The 16,464-nt window shown below is 39.3% G+C and overlaps 1 protein-coding gene across 1 annotated transcript in view; it reads left to right on the top strand.

The window, feature by feature from the left end:
- Positions 1-16,464, top strand: part of PBRM1 (polybromo 1) — a 106,935-nt gene that overhangs the window by 51,250 nt on the left and 39,221 nt on the right. The window contains 4 exon segments of the mRNA XM_070360176.1: positions 1,133-1,409; positions 5,672-5,777; positions 9,315-9,957; positions 13,847-14,058. Of these exon segments, the coding sequence (XP_070216277.1) occupies positions 1,133-1,409; positions 5,672-5,777; positions 9,315-9,957; positions 13,847-14,058 (1,238 nt within the window).

The raw sequence follows: 16,464 nt of genomic DNA on the forward strand, positions 1-16,464 counted from the left end.
TCAGTAATGAACTCCCTTCCATTTGTAAGATAGGGACTGGATAGGAAATATTTACCTCCAAATGCAACACTGTGCCCTTTTAATAAGTGTTGAATAGAAAGTAAGTCATGGGTTATTTATTTTTATTACCTACCTCAGAGACTGATGGTTTGCAAGTTCAGGTCTGGCCAGTCTTAGATATCTGTGTCCTGAGGTCATATAAACAGTGGGCCAGAAATCATATTGGAAGATCATCTCTTCTAATCATTCATTCATTCCAATAATTCTAATAATTCATTGGACATCTCACCTTGGGCAAGTCATTTAACTTCTCTGAGCCAGTTTCCTCAATAATTAGGAGGCTAGCCCATATGTTCTCTTACGCCTTTTTGTAACTCAGGTTCTAATCTGTAGTCCCTTGTACTTTGTCCTATATTACTAGGACATCTGTTTCCTAGCATAACATCTCACTGGGGGAATTTGGACAAGACAGGGATTCATACTCAAGGATGAAAATTTACTCGGGAGCTTAGGTGAACCACAGACCATTTATTCTTTAAGCAAGGCTGGGATTGTGGAATAATGAGGGAGGGAGAAGGAACTGACCATGATAGGAGAAATGCCTGAGACATTTGTACACACTATAGAGATACTAGTCTGTCAGACAGCATCCCTTTTTTTCTGGTAACCAGGAAATACAGGTGTTCAGGAGTGATTGTCTTAGGAGATGGAACACTTCTCTTTGTGTGTGTGTGTGTGTGTATTTAAGGGAGAACTGTTAGTAACAGTAGGGAATCAGCAGTTTTATTCCACTTTAGCTCTGTTCTTCAAAAAATTGATAATAGAATTTCATTTTCTTTGGTGTTAGATAATACTTTTTTCAAGCATTGCATTTCATAAATATTCTAAACAGGTTTGTCTGGTGTTCTTAGGTACTCCTGCCAGAGTCACTGTGTTTTAACTATTTTGGAAAATTTCCTAATATTTGCTTATAGCTTCCAGCATGTTTACTGTGTTTGTGCCATATATAATAAATAAATTATAATCATTATGAAGCACCTATCCACAAGATTAATTTGTTTTATTTCATATTCATTCTTCTATCAAGAAAACTACACCCGTTCTCATTTTTCCCCTTTCTCACTTCCAACAGTAAAAAGAACATAAGAAAGCAGCGAATGAAAATCTTATTCAATGTTGTTCTCGAAGCTCGTGAGCCAGGCTCAGGCAGAAGACTTTGTGATCTATTTATGGTTAAACCATCCAAAAAGGACTATCCTGATTATTATAAAATCATCTTGGAGCCAATGGACTTGAAAATAATTGAGCATAACATCCGCAATGACAAATATGCGGGGGAGGAGGGAATGATAGAGGACATGAAGCTGATGTTCCGGAACGCCAGGCACTACAACGAGGAGGGCTCCCAGGTAAGGGCACGTGGGGATCCTGACAGACGCCCAACTGCAATGATTCTTCTCAATGACTAGCTTAATATTTTGTCTTTCCTTAATTGTTTAAAATTAGAGGCAGGACATTGTAAAGGTTAAAACTTTATACCCTGTACAGTTACCCCTCATTGCCTTGTGGGAGGGGATTGGTTCCAGGGCTTCCCGGACCCCTGCAGCACCAAAATCCATAGAGTCTCAAGTCTCTTGTTTGAAATGTCATTACAGTTGACTGTCTGAATCCACGGATTCCATGGATTCAAACTGTCAGCTATAATCTGACATCTTAGATTTGAGTCCTATCTTGCTAATCCCTGTGTAAGTAACTCATCTTTTCTGAGCCTCATGTGTAAAATGGGGTTAATAATAGTACTTGCATTAAGGTTGTTGTGGGATTAGAATGAGCTCACGTTGACAGAAAATGTTACATAGCGCCTGGTATTCAAACACTCAAATGAAAGCCAAGGACACGAAAATCTTTCATCATTATTGTTACTGCTATCCTCAGTTGCCATACTGCTCTAGGGATAGTCCATAAAATGATATAATTAGATAAATAGAATGGGAAAGACTAGAGATCTCTTCAAGAAAATGAGATACCAAGGGAATATTTTGTGCAAGGATGGGCACAATAAAAGACGATGTGGACCTAACAGAAGCAGAAGATATTAAGAAGAGATGGCAAGAATACACAGAAGAACTGTACAAAAGAGGTCTTCATGACCCAGATAACCACGATGGTGTGATCACTCACCTAGAGCCAGACATCCTGGAGTGTGAAGTCAAGTGGGCCTTAGGAAGCATCACTACAAACAAAGATAATGGAGGTGATGGAATTCCAATTGAGCTATTTCAAATCCTAAAAGATAATGCTATTAAAAGTGCTACACTCCATATGCCAGCAAATTTGGAAACTCAGCAGTGGCCATAGGACTGGAAAAGGTCAGTTTTCATTCCAATCCCAAAGAAAGGCAATCCCAAAGAATGTTCAGACTACCACACAATTGCACTCATCTCACACGCTTGCAAAGTAATGCTCAAAATTCTCCAAGCCAGGCTTCAATAGTACATGAACCGAGAACTTCCAGATACTCAAGCTGGATTTAGAAAAGGCAGAGGAACCAGAGATCAAATTGCCTACATCCATTGGATTATAGAAAAAGCAAGAGAATTCCAGAAAAACATCTTCTGCTTCATTGACTACACTGAAGCCTTTCACTGTGTGGATCACAATAGACTGGAAAATTCCTAAAGAGATGGGAATACCAGACCGCCTTAGCTGCCTCCTGAGAAACCTGTATTCAGGTCAAAAGCAACAGTTAGAACCAAACATGGAACAACAGACTGGTTCCATATTGGGAAAGGAGTGCATCAAGGCTGTATATTGTCACCTTTTATAATAACTTATGTTCAGAGTACATCATGTGAAATGTTGGGCTGGATGAAGCAGAAGCTAGAATCCAGATTGCCAGGAGAAATATTAGTAACCTCAGATGTGTAGATGATTACCACCCTTACGGCAGAAAGTGAAAAGGAACCGAAGAGCCTCTAGATAAAGGTGAAAGAAGAGAGTGAAAAAACTGGCTTAAAACTCACCATTCAAAAAACGAAGATCCTGGCATCTGGTCCCCTCACTTCATGGCAGATAGATGGGGAAACAATGGAAACAGTGGCAGACTTTATTTTCTTGGGCTCCAAAATCACTGCAGGTGGTGACTGCAGCCATGAAATTGAAAGATGCTTGCTCCTTGGAAGAAAAGCTATGACCAACCTATACAGCATATTAAAAAGCAGACACATTACTTTGCTGACAAAGGTCTGTATAGTCAAAGCTGTGATTTTTCTAGTAGTCATGTAAAAATGTGAGAATTGGACCATAAAGAAAGCTGAGTGCCAAAGAATTGATGCTTTTGAACTGTGGTGTTGGAGAAGACTCTTGAGAGTCCCTTGGATGTGAAGAGATCAAACCAATCAATCCTAAAAGAAATCAATCCTAGGCATTCATTGGAAGGACTGATGCTGAAGCTGAAGCTCCAGTACTTTGGCCACCTGATGGGAAGAACTGACTCATTAGAAAAGACCCTAGCGATGGGAAAGATTGAAGGCAGGAGGAAAAGGGGACGACAGAGGATGAGATGGTTGGATGGCATCACCAACTCAATGGACATGAGTTTGAGCAAACTCTGGGAGATGGTGAAGGACAGGGAAACCTGGTGTGCTGCAGTCCATGGGGTCACTAAAGAGTTGGACACAAATAAGCACCTGAAAAACAACAAGAGTAATCTAAATATTAGGATATTTTCAATAACACACCTTTATATAATTGATTTTGTTAGGAAGCATCTTGATTTTCAGTTCTTCATCAGTAAAGCTATGATATAGTCTTCCTTTCATATATTTTCTACTCAGTATCCGTTATCTACTTTATTTTTTATTAATAAATTGAAGTATAAGTGACATGCGTTTCAGGGGTACAACATAGTGATTGAATATTTGTATATATTAGAAAATGATCACATTAAGTCTAGTTAACATCCATCACCATATGCAGTTAACAATTTTTTTCTTGTGATGAGAACTTGTAAGATCTACTGTCTTGGCTGCTGCTAAGTCGCTTCAGTCGTGTCCCAACTCTGTGCGACCCCATAGACGGCAGCCCACTAGGCTCCCCCGTCCCTGGGATTCTCCAGGCAAGAACACTGGAGTGGGTTGCCATTTCCTTTTCCAATGCATGAAAGTGAAAAGTGAAAGTGAAGTCCCTCAGTCGTGTCCGACTCTTAGCAACCCCATGGACTGCAGCCCAACAGGCCCCTCCGTCCATGGGACTTTCCAGGCAAGAGTACTGGAGTGGGGTGCCATTGCCTTCTCGGAAGATCTACTGTCTTAGCATCTTGCAAATATACAGTATGGTGTTACTAAGTATGGCTGCCATGCTGAACATTGCGTCCCCGTGGCTTACTTACTTTATAACTGGAGTTTGTGCCTTTTGACCCCTTTACTCATCTTGCCTGTCCTCTGGCAGCCACCAGTCTATTCTCTGTATCTATGAGCTTGAGATTTTTGGGGGGCCGAGGAATGGTATTTTAGTTTCCTTAGAGGTGAGATCATATAGTATTTGTATTTCTCTGTCTCACCTTATTTCATTTAACATAATGCCTTTAGGATTTGTTTTTCATCTTGTCGCAAATGGCAGGATTTCATTCTTTTTATGGCTGAATGATATTCCTGTCTGTGACATTTTCTTTATCCAGTCACTCTTTCGCGAACACTTAGGTTGTTTCCGTATCTTGGCCATTGTAAACATGCTGCAGTGAACATGGTTTGGGGGTCCATAGATCCTTTCTGAGTTTTCTCTGTCTACTCTAAGTTTCCCAGAAATGAAAGTACATTTTCAAATCATTTATATTTCCATTCTTATGTTATTGCATTTGAATATAAAATAAAGTAGGTGCTGAGGGTGCTTGTAATCAGAGAAGTGGTTCTCTTCTGTGATAGGGGTTTATACTGTCCTCAGTGTCATTGGGTAATGTGCCACTTGTCTGCCACCAGTGGAGAAAAAAGCCACCCTTAGGAAAGGTTGCCAAAGAAGAGAGGTCATTTATTCCCTCAGTCCCTCTGCTCTGGTGGTATTCAGGGAGGAGAGCCTTTGGACTGGGGTGGGAGGAGGCAACTGTGGGGGCCAAGCCATTGGGTGAGTAACTTTGTCCATGGCTATATATTATCACCCTTGGCTCAGTCTTCAGAGAGAGAGAGAGAGAGAGAGAGAGAGAGACTAAGCAGAGATTATTGCTTTTCACAAATCAGATTCCAGGCTATGAATGCACACTGATATTAAATCTCTTTTAATAATATTTGAGATGTTTTTCTCCAGCTATCATGTATTTTTACTTTCCATTGAGCTCAGTCTGCTACCTAGAGGGTCCAGTGTAAGAGAGATTTATGAAGAAACAGCACATGTAAATATGTTTCAGAACTTCTGCAGAAACTTGTACTGATTCTACTACAGTAGTTCTCAAACTTCAGCTGGCATGGGTGCACGTTAGAAATACTGGAAAGCTTTAAACAATGAACCAAGACCCACCCCACAGAGATGTGATTTGTTGCTCTGTTGTGGTCTCAGGCTTTATTTCTTTAGTTCTCAACTGTCCTAACCTGTGTTTTAAAACTTCTTTATGGATACATATTATACTTTAATAGAAAGCTTCTTAGAAAATAATTTTAATTATATTTGTAATTGAATATAGGTGTACAACGATGCACACATCCTGGAGAAGTTACTCAAGGATAAAAGGAAAGAGCTGGGCCCACTGCCTGATGATGATGACATGGCATCTCCCAAACTCAAGCTGAGTAAGGCAGCCTCACACTTCGTGGTTCAGTTCAGTCTGTCAAGTATGGGTTGGTTGGTTTAGTTGCTAAGTTGTGTCTGACTGTTGTGACCCCATGGACTGTAGCCTGCCAGGCTCCTCTGTCCATGAGATTCTCCACGCAAGAATACTGGAGTGGGTTGCTGTTTCCTGATTTACTGAAATATTTCATTAATTGGTGAATATAATTGAATTTGCACTCCAGCACAGAGTTTCTTGGTTTCTCTCAAGTACTCTCTTCTGTATTTTAAGTAAACATAAAAGCGCATGAGGAATAGAAGAATATTACGTCAAAAGGTTTTGTTTACTTTTTTTGAATGCGGTGGACATTTTATAAATGTTAAATAGTGAGGATACTTTTTCTACATGTGATGCCTGGAAAAAGTATAGGAGCAGGTTTTAATTTTCTTCCTGTTTTTCGGTCTGTTTGCTAAGTTACTGGAATTAAAAGTGAGTCCCTCCTAGACAGAATTTGAGAGGTTAGAGATGTCTAGTTACTGTACTGTAAGTTAACTCGGCTGTCTGTTGAGTGTGGGCTGTGAATGGTTGTTATGTTAAAAACCGTGAGAGGGACTTCACTGGCAGTCTATTGGTTAGGACTTTGCCTTCCAGTGCAGGGGTTAGGGTTTGATCCTGGTTGAAGAGCTGGGACCCCCAAGCAGCCAAAAAAAACAAAAACAAAAAAAAACCCCATAAAACAGAAGTAGTATTGCAACAAATTCTGTAAAGGCTTTAAAGATAGTCCACATCCAAAAAAAAGAAAACTGTAAAGAGAAGAAAGAAAGCAAAAATAATTAGTACCATTGGGCTAAAGAACAGGTGTCTGCCTTATTTAAAATATATAAATAAATACCAAGCAAATGATGGTGGTGTCAAATATTCTTTAGAGCCGTATTTGCTAAAATGGAAAGAACAAACTTTAATTTCTTTACATGGAATGACTAAACTGAATTTGCAGTAGTTTGGGGTATGATTTATTGCTTAAGTGATCATTCCTTTTTGTTAAGCTACTTATTTATTTTTTCATGTAATTATAAAAGCATACAGAAATGAAAACCTTCTAATTTTTCACTTGCAGGAATGAAAGTCTCCTAATTTATAGGGACATAATATCTTTTAAAACTAAAATTAACTATATAAGTTAAGAAACTAATGACAGATACTTTAATAGTAACTGTATTAGTTACTGTTTAGTTAATAGTAAATATAGAACTAAATATATATAAATGCACGTATATATATTTTTTAAAGTTCAGGGAGAGGAGATTTTACCATGCAATGTTAATTTTCTTTTCATTTCTCAATGTTACATTATGAAAAGCTCAAGGCAATGGCACCCCACTCCAGTACTGTTGCCCGGAAAATCCCATGGATGGAGGAGCCTGGTAGGCTGCAGTCCATGGGGTCGCTAAGAGTCAGACACGACTGAGCGACTTCACTTTCACTTTCCACTTTCATGCATTGGAGAAGGAAATGGCAACCCACTCCAGTGTTCTTGCCTGGAGAATCCCATGGACGGAGAAGCCATGCAGTCCATGTCGTCGCACAGAGTTGGACATGACTGAAGCGACTTAGCGCCAGCAGCATACACAGATGTAAAGAAAAGTACAATGAATCACTCTCTATACCTATTACTCAGCATTTATCAAGATTGTGCCATACTTACTTCCTGTATTCCCTTTTGCCCTTCTTTTTTCTTTATTCTGAATTATAAGACACATCCAGTCATGTCATTTTATTTCTACATAGTTCAGTATGCATCTTTAAAATATGCAGATAGTTTCTTAAATAATCATGACATCATTGTCACACATTACAAAATTAGGAATTTCTTGGTTTCCTCTAATACCTGATAAATTTTCAAATTTTACTGATTGTCTCACAAATATATTTTTACAATTGGTTTCTTCCAGGCAGGATCTAGTTAAGTTCTGTGTATTGCATTTGATTGTTTTACTTAAACTCATAATTCAGAGCAGTCCTCCTCCTTTTTTTCATCCTCCTGCTGTTGATTCTAGAAACCTGGTCACTTCCTTGTACAGTCCTCCTTAGGATGTCAGTTAACTTTTTCCTTATTTCTTTCAAATGGACATGAACTTCAATGGCTTGATTAGATGCAGTTTCAACTTGTTGAGTAAGGTCCACATGTTGCATTTGATTGATAGTTCTCTTAGTCTGTGAGTTCTCCATCTCTTCCTTTTTGTCTTGCAGTTTGTTGAAGAAATTGGGTTTGTACTGTAGTTTCCCACAGTCTAGGTTTTGGTAATTGTATCCCTTTGCTGCAGTATTCACGTGTTCCTTTGTATTTCCTATAAATTGGTAGTTGATCAGACCTAGATTTTAAATTTGATTCTCCCCTCACTTTGGCACAGAAACTGACGTAAGAGGTAATATAGTCTTCTGTCAGGTGGCATGTAATATCTGGTTGTTTCTTTAAATTATGGTAATAGCTATTGATGCTTGCTACATAAATTGATTGAAGAGATGTAAAGTAGTACTAGTTTAATTTTATCACTGCTTGTTCAGTTACTAACTGGAATACTTCTATGTAGAAAAGCTGCCTCATCCGTATTTGGTTACCCAGTGGATGGTTTTTTTGTTTGTATGTATTGTTTTGGTTTTTGAAAGGATAAAAGCTAGATTTCCCTTTTCATTTACCAGTTTTCAAAGTAATGAAATACAGACAAGATAATGCATTGGCTTACTAAAATCCTGCAATATCTACCCCATTGTTTGTTTTTATCATTAAGGACTACTAGATTTAAACATATTCCTGAGTTTTAACCCATTGCAATTATGGTTCTTGTTGATATTTAATGTTGTCCCAGGTTGGCTGCTGTGGCCTTTTGAGCTGGCCATAGTAAGAAGTCGTTGATAGACTTTTACTGTCTAGCGTCTCAAGATACAGCAAACTGATCTTGTGTAGACTAGGAATCAACCATTTGCAAAAGAGCTAATAACATTAGTTTTTGAAATCAGTATTCTAAAAATATAGTCAGAATTATTTAGGGGTATACTGCAACTAGGTTGGTCACTGTTTCTAGAATTTTCAGTGGACAGAGCTAAGAAATTTTGTATTTTATATTTAAAGAGAAAATGCACCATAAATTCATATCGATACTCTGAATTGAGATTCCAGGCCACAAAGTTTTTATTCATTGTCCTCTGTTTTAATGTCTTTATCTCTTTTTTTTCCTTGATGAAAATCTCAGTTCTCAAGGATACCGTAGGAGATGGAATTAGACTGTCACAAAACTGCTCATTTCCTTTATTCTGCCTTATTCACAACTATCTCAACATAACAGTACTTTCTTTTCCGCCAAAAATATGAGTACTGAAAATAGTTTGTTTTTCTAGTTCTTTCTTTGTTGATGGGATATATTTCACTAGAAAAATGCTAATTACTGTGTTTTATACATCACTTGAAATAATTCCTTCCTTGGGTTATGCTACCAACTTTATACAAATTTAGGTTCATTTATTTTATTTTATTCATTTAACATTAAGTCTTTTTCTTTAGGTAGGAAGAGTGGTATTTCTCCTAAAAAATCAAAATACATGACTCCAATGCAGCAGAAACTAAATGAAGTCTATGAAGCTGTAAAGAACTATACTGATAAGAGGGGTCGCCGCCTCAGTGCCATATTTCTGAGGCTTCCCTCCAGATCCGAGCTGCCTGACTACTATTTGACCATTAAAAAGCCCATGGACATGGAAAAAATTCGAAGTCACATGATGGCCAACAAATACCAAGATATAGACTCCATGGTTGAGGACTTCGTCATGATGTTTAACAATGCCTGTACATACAATGAGCCCGAGTCTTTGATCTACAAAGATGCCCTTGTCCTACACAAAGTGCTGCTTGAAACTCGGAGGGACTTAGAAGGAGATGAGGACTCGCATGTCCCAAATGTAACCTTGCTGATTCAGGAGCTTATCCATAATCTTTTTGTGTCAGTCATGAGTCATCAGGATGATGAAGGAAGATGCTACAGTGATTCCTTAGCAGAAATTCCTGCCGTGGATCCTAGCTTTCCAAACAAACCTCCTCTTACTTTTGACATAATTAGGAAGAATGTTGAAAATAACCGCTACCGACGGCTTGATTTATTTCAAGAGCATATGTTTGAAGTATTGGAGAGGGCAAGAAGGATGAATCGGTATGTTTTCAAAGTCATTTCTTTTTGAGAAGGTGTGACACAGAAGGTGTAAAATAGAGGAAAGAATTTGCTTTGATGTGCTATTTCAGCGTACAGTTGGTGGGGTGCTATTTTGAATTTTAATTAGAATGTATAGAGAGTAAGAATGTTCTGGGGGAGAGAAGACACACTACTGAATTGGGTCAATGAGGGGAAGAAATGAGAGACAAAATTGAGGATATGTTGAAAGGATAAACTTAAAATACAGCCTTTCATAGAACATGTATTTTAAAAGGATGGAATGCTTTTAATTAGAAATAATAATAGGATTTTCTTTTAAAGTTTGAGTTCAGTGCAAGTGTGCTTTAAGTAAAGTAGCTCTAAAATATTGATCTGAGCTTACACTGATTTAAATTTGATTGCCATTTCAGACTCCTCAAAGGGCTTCTTTTTAGTTTCAGATTTGTCACTTTTAAGTTCATTCTGCAGACATTAAATGTTATAAAAAGAAGAGGCAGTCAAATTTAAATTTCCATCAAACTTAAATCCCCTTCTAATTTTGATCTGTGCTGTATATTTGCCACACAACAATAGCATATACTCAGCTGTGGAAATAGTTTCAGTTCTGCAATCATGGTGGGTCTTCTCTGTGCTTTTGGGATCACTTGGGGAGAATAAAAGAGTTAAGAATACACACCCTACCTTCCTAGAGCTTATTATCTGTTATGCTGATTGCTAGACCTTTAGTCAGTGGGCATGGGGTAATTCCAGCCAGGGACTCTATGAAGCCTGGGTTTGCTCTGGATCTTGAAAGAAAAGTGAAAAGTAATATTTGCTGTTCCTATTGAGCGCTCGCCCTTTGTAAAGTACCATGTAGACGATCTCTAACCCTTACTGTAGCCATCATAGGTAAGGGATAATCTTCCAATTTGTATATGAAGACGTGCACGACAGAGAGAAGTAACTTGCCATAGTCACACAACTAGTAAATGCGGCGACTCATCTTGTTCCTCACTGCAGGGAGCTGCTGCTGAGCCAGTCACCAGGAGGCCAGTCAAGCAGTATAGCCAGGGATGGTAAGACTTGAGCTCTGTGCTCTGAGAGCTTAAAGTCTGACAGTTGGAACAGCACCTGTGCTTAGGGAGCAATCGTTCCCAGCATGAGATAACATTTAAGGACTTGGTATTTAGTAAGATGGTGGAGTAATAAACTTCTTTAGGGTTCTAAAGAGCATGAGATGTCAGGGAAGAATGGGGAAATGGGTGGGATTCACATCAGGTAAGTGGTGTGAGTAAAGGCATAAGATTAGGAAATGAGTACGATGTGTTCACAGGATAGGTAGAGTTAGGGTCAGGTTGGAGAGGCCTCTGAGAGACATGTTTTAAGATATGGTCCTTATTCTTCAACAGTGAAGAAATAAAGCCGGGAGGGGAGTGCATCTTGCAGTCAGAATCTGCATTCATTTCTTAGTTTTCATTTATCCTAAAAATATTTATTAAATGGCTACCAGTTACGAGCATGTTCTGGATACATGGAATATACCAGTGGACAAAACAGACAAACCCTTGCCTCATGGAGCTTAGAGTTCTATTCTTGTTCTCAGTTTACTTAAATAGTCCTTAAATCTAAAGTCACTCCTCTTCTCCCTACCCCATACCCTACCCCCATTACTTCGTGGGCTTAGTTCTATGAATGAGTCTTCCACAATACATTTGTCTCTTAGATTATTATTGGGCTTCCCTCGTGGCTCATATGGTAAAGAGTCTGCCTGCAGTACAGGAGACCTGGGTTCAATCTCTGGGTTGGAAAGATCCCCTGGAGAAGGAAATGGCAACCCACTCTATTATCCCTTGCCTGGAAAATTCCATGGACGAAGAGCCTGGCAGGCTATACTTCGTGGAGTCGCAGAGAGTCAGACATGACTGAGCAACTTCACTTTCTTTCTTTCTTAGATTATTAGCAGCTTTGTTCCTTGTATAGATGACATGATTAGTTTAGGAACTAAGCAGATTTGTATCTGTAAGAAATAAACTCTTTTCATTCTCCCATTATTGACCTGATTAGCTTTTGCTGTTGAGGCCTAGGAGGTAGCTGCTGCTGCTAAGTCACTTCAGTCGTGTCCGACTCTGTGTGACCCCATAGACGGCAGCTCACCAGGCTCCCCCGTCCCTGGGATTCTCCAGGCAAGAACAGTGGAGTGGGTTGCCATTTCCTTCTGCAATGCATAAAAGTGAAAGTGAAGTCGCTCAGTCGTGTCTGACTCTTCGAGACCCCATGGATTGCAGCCCACCAGGCTCCTCCATCCATGGGATTTTCCAGGCAAGAGTACTGGAGTAGAGTCCAACGTAACTTTACAGTATTCCCTTCTTTGTCTGAGGTTTCACTTTCTGCAGTTTAAGTTACCCAAGATCAGTCAAGATCCAAAAGTACTAAATGAAAAACCCAGAAGTAAACAATTTGTAATTTTAAAATTAACACAATTTGTAGTTTTTATAGTGTTCTGAGTGCATGATGGAATTATAAATCTGCCCTTTGAAAGTAGCATGGATTATCAAAAGTGCATTTTCAGTTTTAATTTTATACTTGTAATTATAAGCTCTTATAAAATTAATTTCAAGTGAACAGCCTTCAGAAGTCTCTATTCAGAAAATAGGCATCAGAATAGTGTCATTGAAGTTTCTTCCCTTGGCCCGTTTTAGTTTTACTGCTTTCCTACAAGTGTTAGCATTTCTGTAACCCGAAAAGATTTTAGAATCTTCCTAGAAACACCCATCTGGGTTGTTATTGGCAGTGTTTTAGGTTGCCAGGTCACCTGTGCTTGTGGTCAGCATTCTGGAGTAAGATGCTCTAATGGTCGGTGTCAGCAAGCAGCTGACTGGGCTTGGCTGCAGCATCCACACTGCCCTGGCCAGAATGCCTCCATGACTGCTGCTAAGTCTTTGTCTCTGGTTATCCTTGTGAATAATTTTTCAAGCCCTGATATTCCTAGTAGTTAATAGAATTATCTTTAGGCCTTCCTCAGACCAACACAGTGGATGACAAATAGTAATAAAATTTCTTTGAGTCTAAATTATGAAGTTCATTTTGCCCAATCGTCTAATTTTATAAATGGGGAGAATCTCTTAAAAGTTTTCAGTATGACACAGATGATTTTTTTTTTTTTTCTATCTTTCACTGTGTTGCCTCTGCTGGTTCCCCAGAATTATGTAGGTATTTCTCCGGAACTAAAATGAACACTAACTCTGAGGCCTACACCCATTTTATTATACTCTCAGGACTTTGCAATTTAGGTTCAAATATTTACTGAGTCCTAGCAGCCTAGATACCCACTCCAGTGTTCTTGCCTGGAGAATCCCAGGGGCAGGAGAGCCTGGTGGGCTAACGTCTATGGGGTCACACAGAGTCGGACATGACTGAAGTGACTTAGCAGCAGCAGCAGCAGCCTAGACAACCATGATATAGATCCCCCCCCTAAAAAAAGGCTAAATCTTCTGTTAATATTTTAACTAGTGTGTTGATCCCTTAACTAAAAGAAAGTTAGAATTAATCCCAAGATTAGATTCAGGTAAGTGTTAGATGCGGTATGAAGCCTTAGTATAGTCCTTGGTTCTGGCATCCCTCTTCTGTTGCCAAACTTAGTAGTGAATGTACGACGTTTCTCCCCCAGGAAGCTGGATGATTTTACATGAGCTATACAGGGAGTGAGCCTTAAGGAAATGGGAACTGGTGGGCAGGAGGCTCACTGAGGTAAAATTGAACAAATTTTAAGGAGATACCCATATTAGAACTGCTCAGAAGTTATCACTATATCAATGAATACAGTAAAGAAGCATTTCATAGAATGCTCAACATATGATCAGGGTGTTTGAAAGAAGCATATTGTCAATGAATGTTCTTGATGCTGTTATAGGACAGATTCTGAAATATATGAGGATGCGGTAGAACTTCAGCAGTTTTTTATTAAAATTCGTGATGAACTCTGCAAAAATGGAGAGATCCTTCTTTCACCAGCACTCAGCTATACCACAAAACATTTGCATAATGATGTGGAGAAAGAAAAGAAGGAAAAACTGCCAAAAGAAATAGAGGAAGATAAACTAAAACGAGAAGAAGAAAAAAGAGGTTAGTTTCTTTTCATTTTGTTAAATGTGAAGGAACATTATACTCTATCCTAGGTGGTCTTGCTGTAGAGTAGACCTCTCTTTGTATAAATGAAGACTCAGGGTGTTGGCTCTTACCAAATGGACATGGTAAGCTGGAAATGTTTCTGTCAGTATCAGCTTAGTCGTCAGACTGGGAAAGATTGTAAGTTGTCTGTGACACAGCTCTTATTCTTAGTATTTCCAGAACAGAGTCAGTTAATTCACAAACGTGGCAGCTTAATACCTCTTAATACTGCTAGTAAATAAAAACCTAAGGGGCCCAGCTGAGGCTCAAAAGCATTCTCAGCAGTGAGTGCACAAAGTTTCTGCCCTATTGTTCAACAGCATAGCTGTCCTTGTATGGACTCAAGACAAGTAGATACTTTGGTTGAACCACTTAAGGAGGAGGAAATTTTTATTTTAATTGTATCAACCTAAAAATGTTACCTTGAGTCACTTGCCAGAGCTTAGAAATATTTGAAAGTAGGAACTTTTATTAGAAAGTTAATCATTCCTGAAAAAAGAGTTCACATAAAATACCTAGAATGTATAACTTTTCCAAGAGTCATATTTATCTTTGGCATCAAGTCTGTTCCTTAGAATTTTTTCCTCAGGAAAGGGAGCAAAATAAGTTGATTTAAGCAAATTCTCATAAGCAGTGGCATATGCAAAAGAGAAGAGAAAGGAACCCGGTTGGTGAGGACTGAATTTACCAGCATAGGGCTACCTGCCAGTAGAAACCAGCAGCTTTTTGCCATAGGGAATGTGCTCATTGATGATGATGAGAGAGAGAGAGAGAGTGCATGGGTGTGTGTGGGTGTGTGTTGGACTGGAAGAGGGGGTGGTTTTGTGTCTTGACCACCAACAAAAGCAGTTGATGCAGGAATGAACTGAGTAAACTTGCAGCTTTGCTTGCCCCAGGTAACAGTTGATGTTGAGGAATATCCTGAAAATTATTGTAGAAGGACTAACATAAGCTCTTCACACATTCTTGGTTAACTGGAAAGCTGCCCGTGTGTAGAGGAGTTGCGAGAAGCTGATGAGGTGAAGGGGAAAGATACACCATGCAAATAGTAACCATAATGACTTGGAGTGGCTATATTAATCAGACAAATAAACTTTAAGAAATATTACTAGAGATGAAGAGGGACATTTTAAAATGTTAAAAGGGTCAAAAACATATAATACTTATAAATGTATATGTACCTATGGAGGAGAAAATGGCAACCCACTCCAGTATTCTTGCCTGGGAAATCCCATGGACAGAGGAACCTGGCAGGCTGCAGTCCATGGGGTCGCAGAAGAGCCAGACACGACTTAGAAACTAAGCAGCAAACAAAATGTACCTAACAGTGGGGCTGCAAAGTACATGAAGCAAAAGCTGACAGAACTGAAAAGGGAAACACTTCAGTTATTAGAATCTTGATGCGCCTTTCTCAGCAAATGACAGGCTAAACCAAAAATTGGCAAAAGTATGACTTATTAAGATTAGGCTGTCATAGACTGAATATTATGTCCCCCACCAAAATTCATATGTTGTAGCCTCCAATGCAGAGAAGGCAATGGCACCCCACTCCAGTACTCTTGCCTGGAAAATCCCATGGACGGAGGAGCCTTGTAGGCTGCAGTCCATGGGGTCGCTAAAAGTCGGACACGACTGAGCGACTTCACTTTCACTTTTCACTTTCATGCACTGGAGAAGGAAATGGCAACCCACTCCACTGTTCTTGCCTGGAGAATCCCGGGACGGGGACTTGCATTTCTTTTTTCAATGTGGTACCTGTCTTCTGAGCCTGGGAGCCTTTGCTGATGAGAGCAAAGGAGGATTGCTGCAAAGGACTGCTTTCTGAGGCTGCCAGAGCATCCCTGTCAGTAATTACTCACCTTTTGCACTAATTCAGAGACTGTTTCCCCAGCATGAGACTGGAGGTAGGTAGGAAGTGGTACTTTGCCGTAGAATGTGAGGTCAGCACTGGAAGGATGGAGTAGGAAAAGCTTAGAAGCAGAGTACTCTGAAGGTTGTTGTAACTAGTTATTTATGAGTATTGAAAGATGGCAAAATGCTGAAAAGAATGGTGGTTGTATGTCAGTCAGCCTTCTCTGTCTTTAAGTCACGGAGTAGATTTCTTAATAATCAGTGGAAATTGAAGGAAACAAGATGTCACACACCCTGTTTTTTTATATTAAATGCCAGAACTAACTATTCCTACTTGGCTCAGTAAGCAAAATAAGACTACATAAACATGGGCAGATGGTATGCAGATACCATTGCTCCTTCCAAAACGATTCAAATGATGAAAGGGGGCTTTTAAAACAAGCACAAAATCATTCACTCCCCTCAAAAAAAGCGAAGGAAATAGTGGAAGAGAACATGATGGCAGTTAAA

Source organism: Bos mutus, chromosome 22, assembly GCF_027580195.1.
Source record: "Bos mutus isolate GX-2022 chromosome 22, NWIPB_WYAK_1.1, whole genome shotgun sequence".
Lineage (NCBI taxonomy): Eukaryota > Metazoa > Chordata > Mammalia > Artiodactyla > Bovidae > Bos > Bos mutus.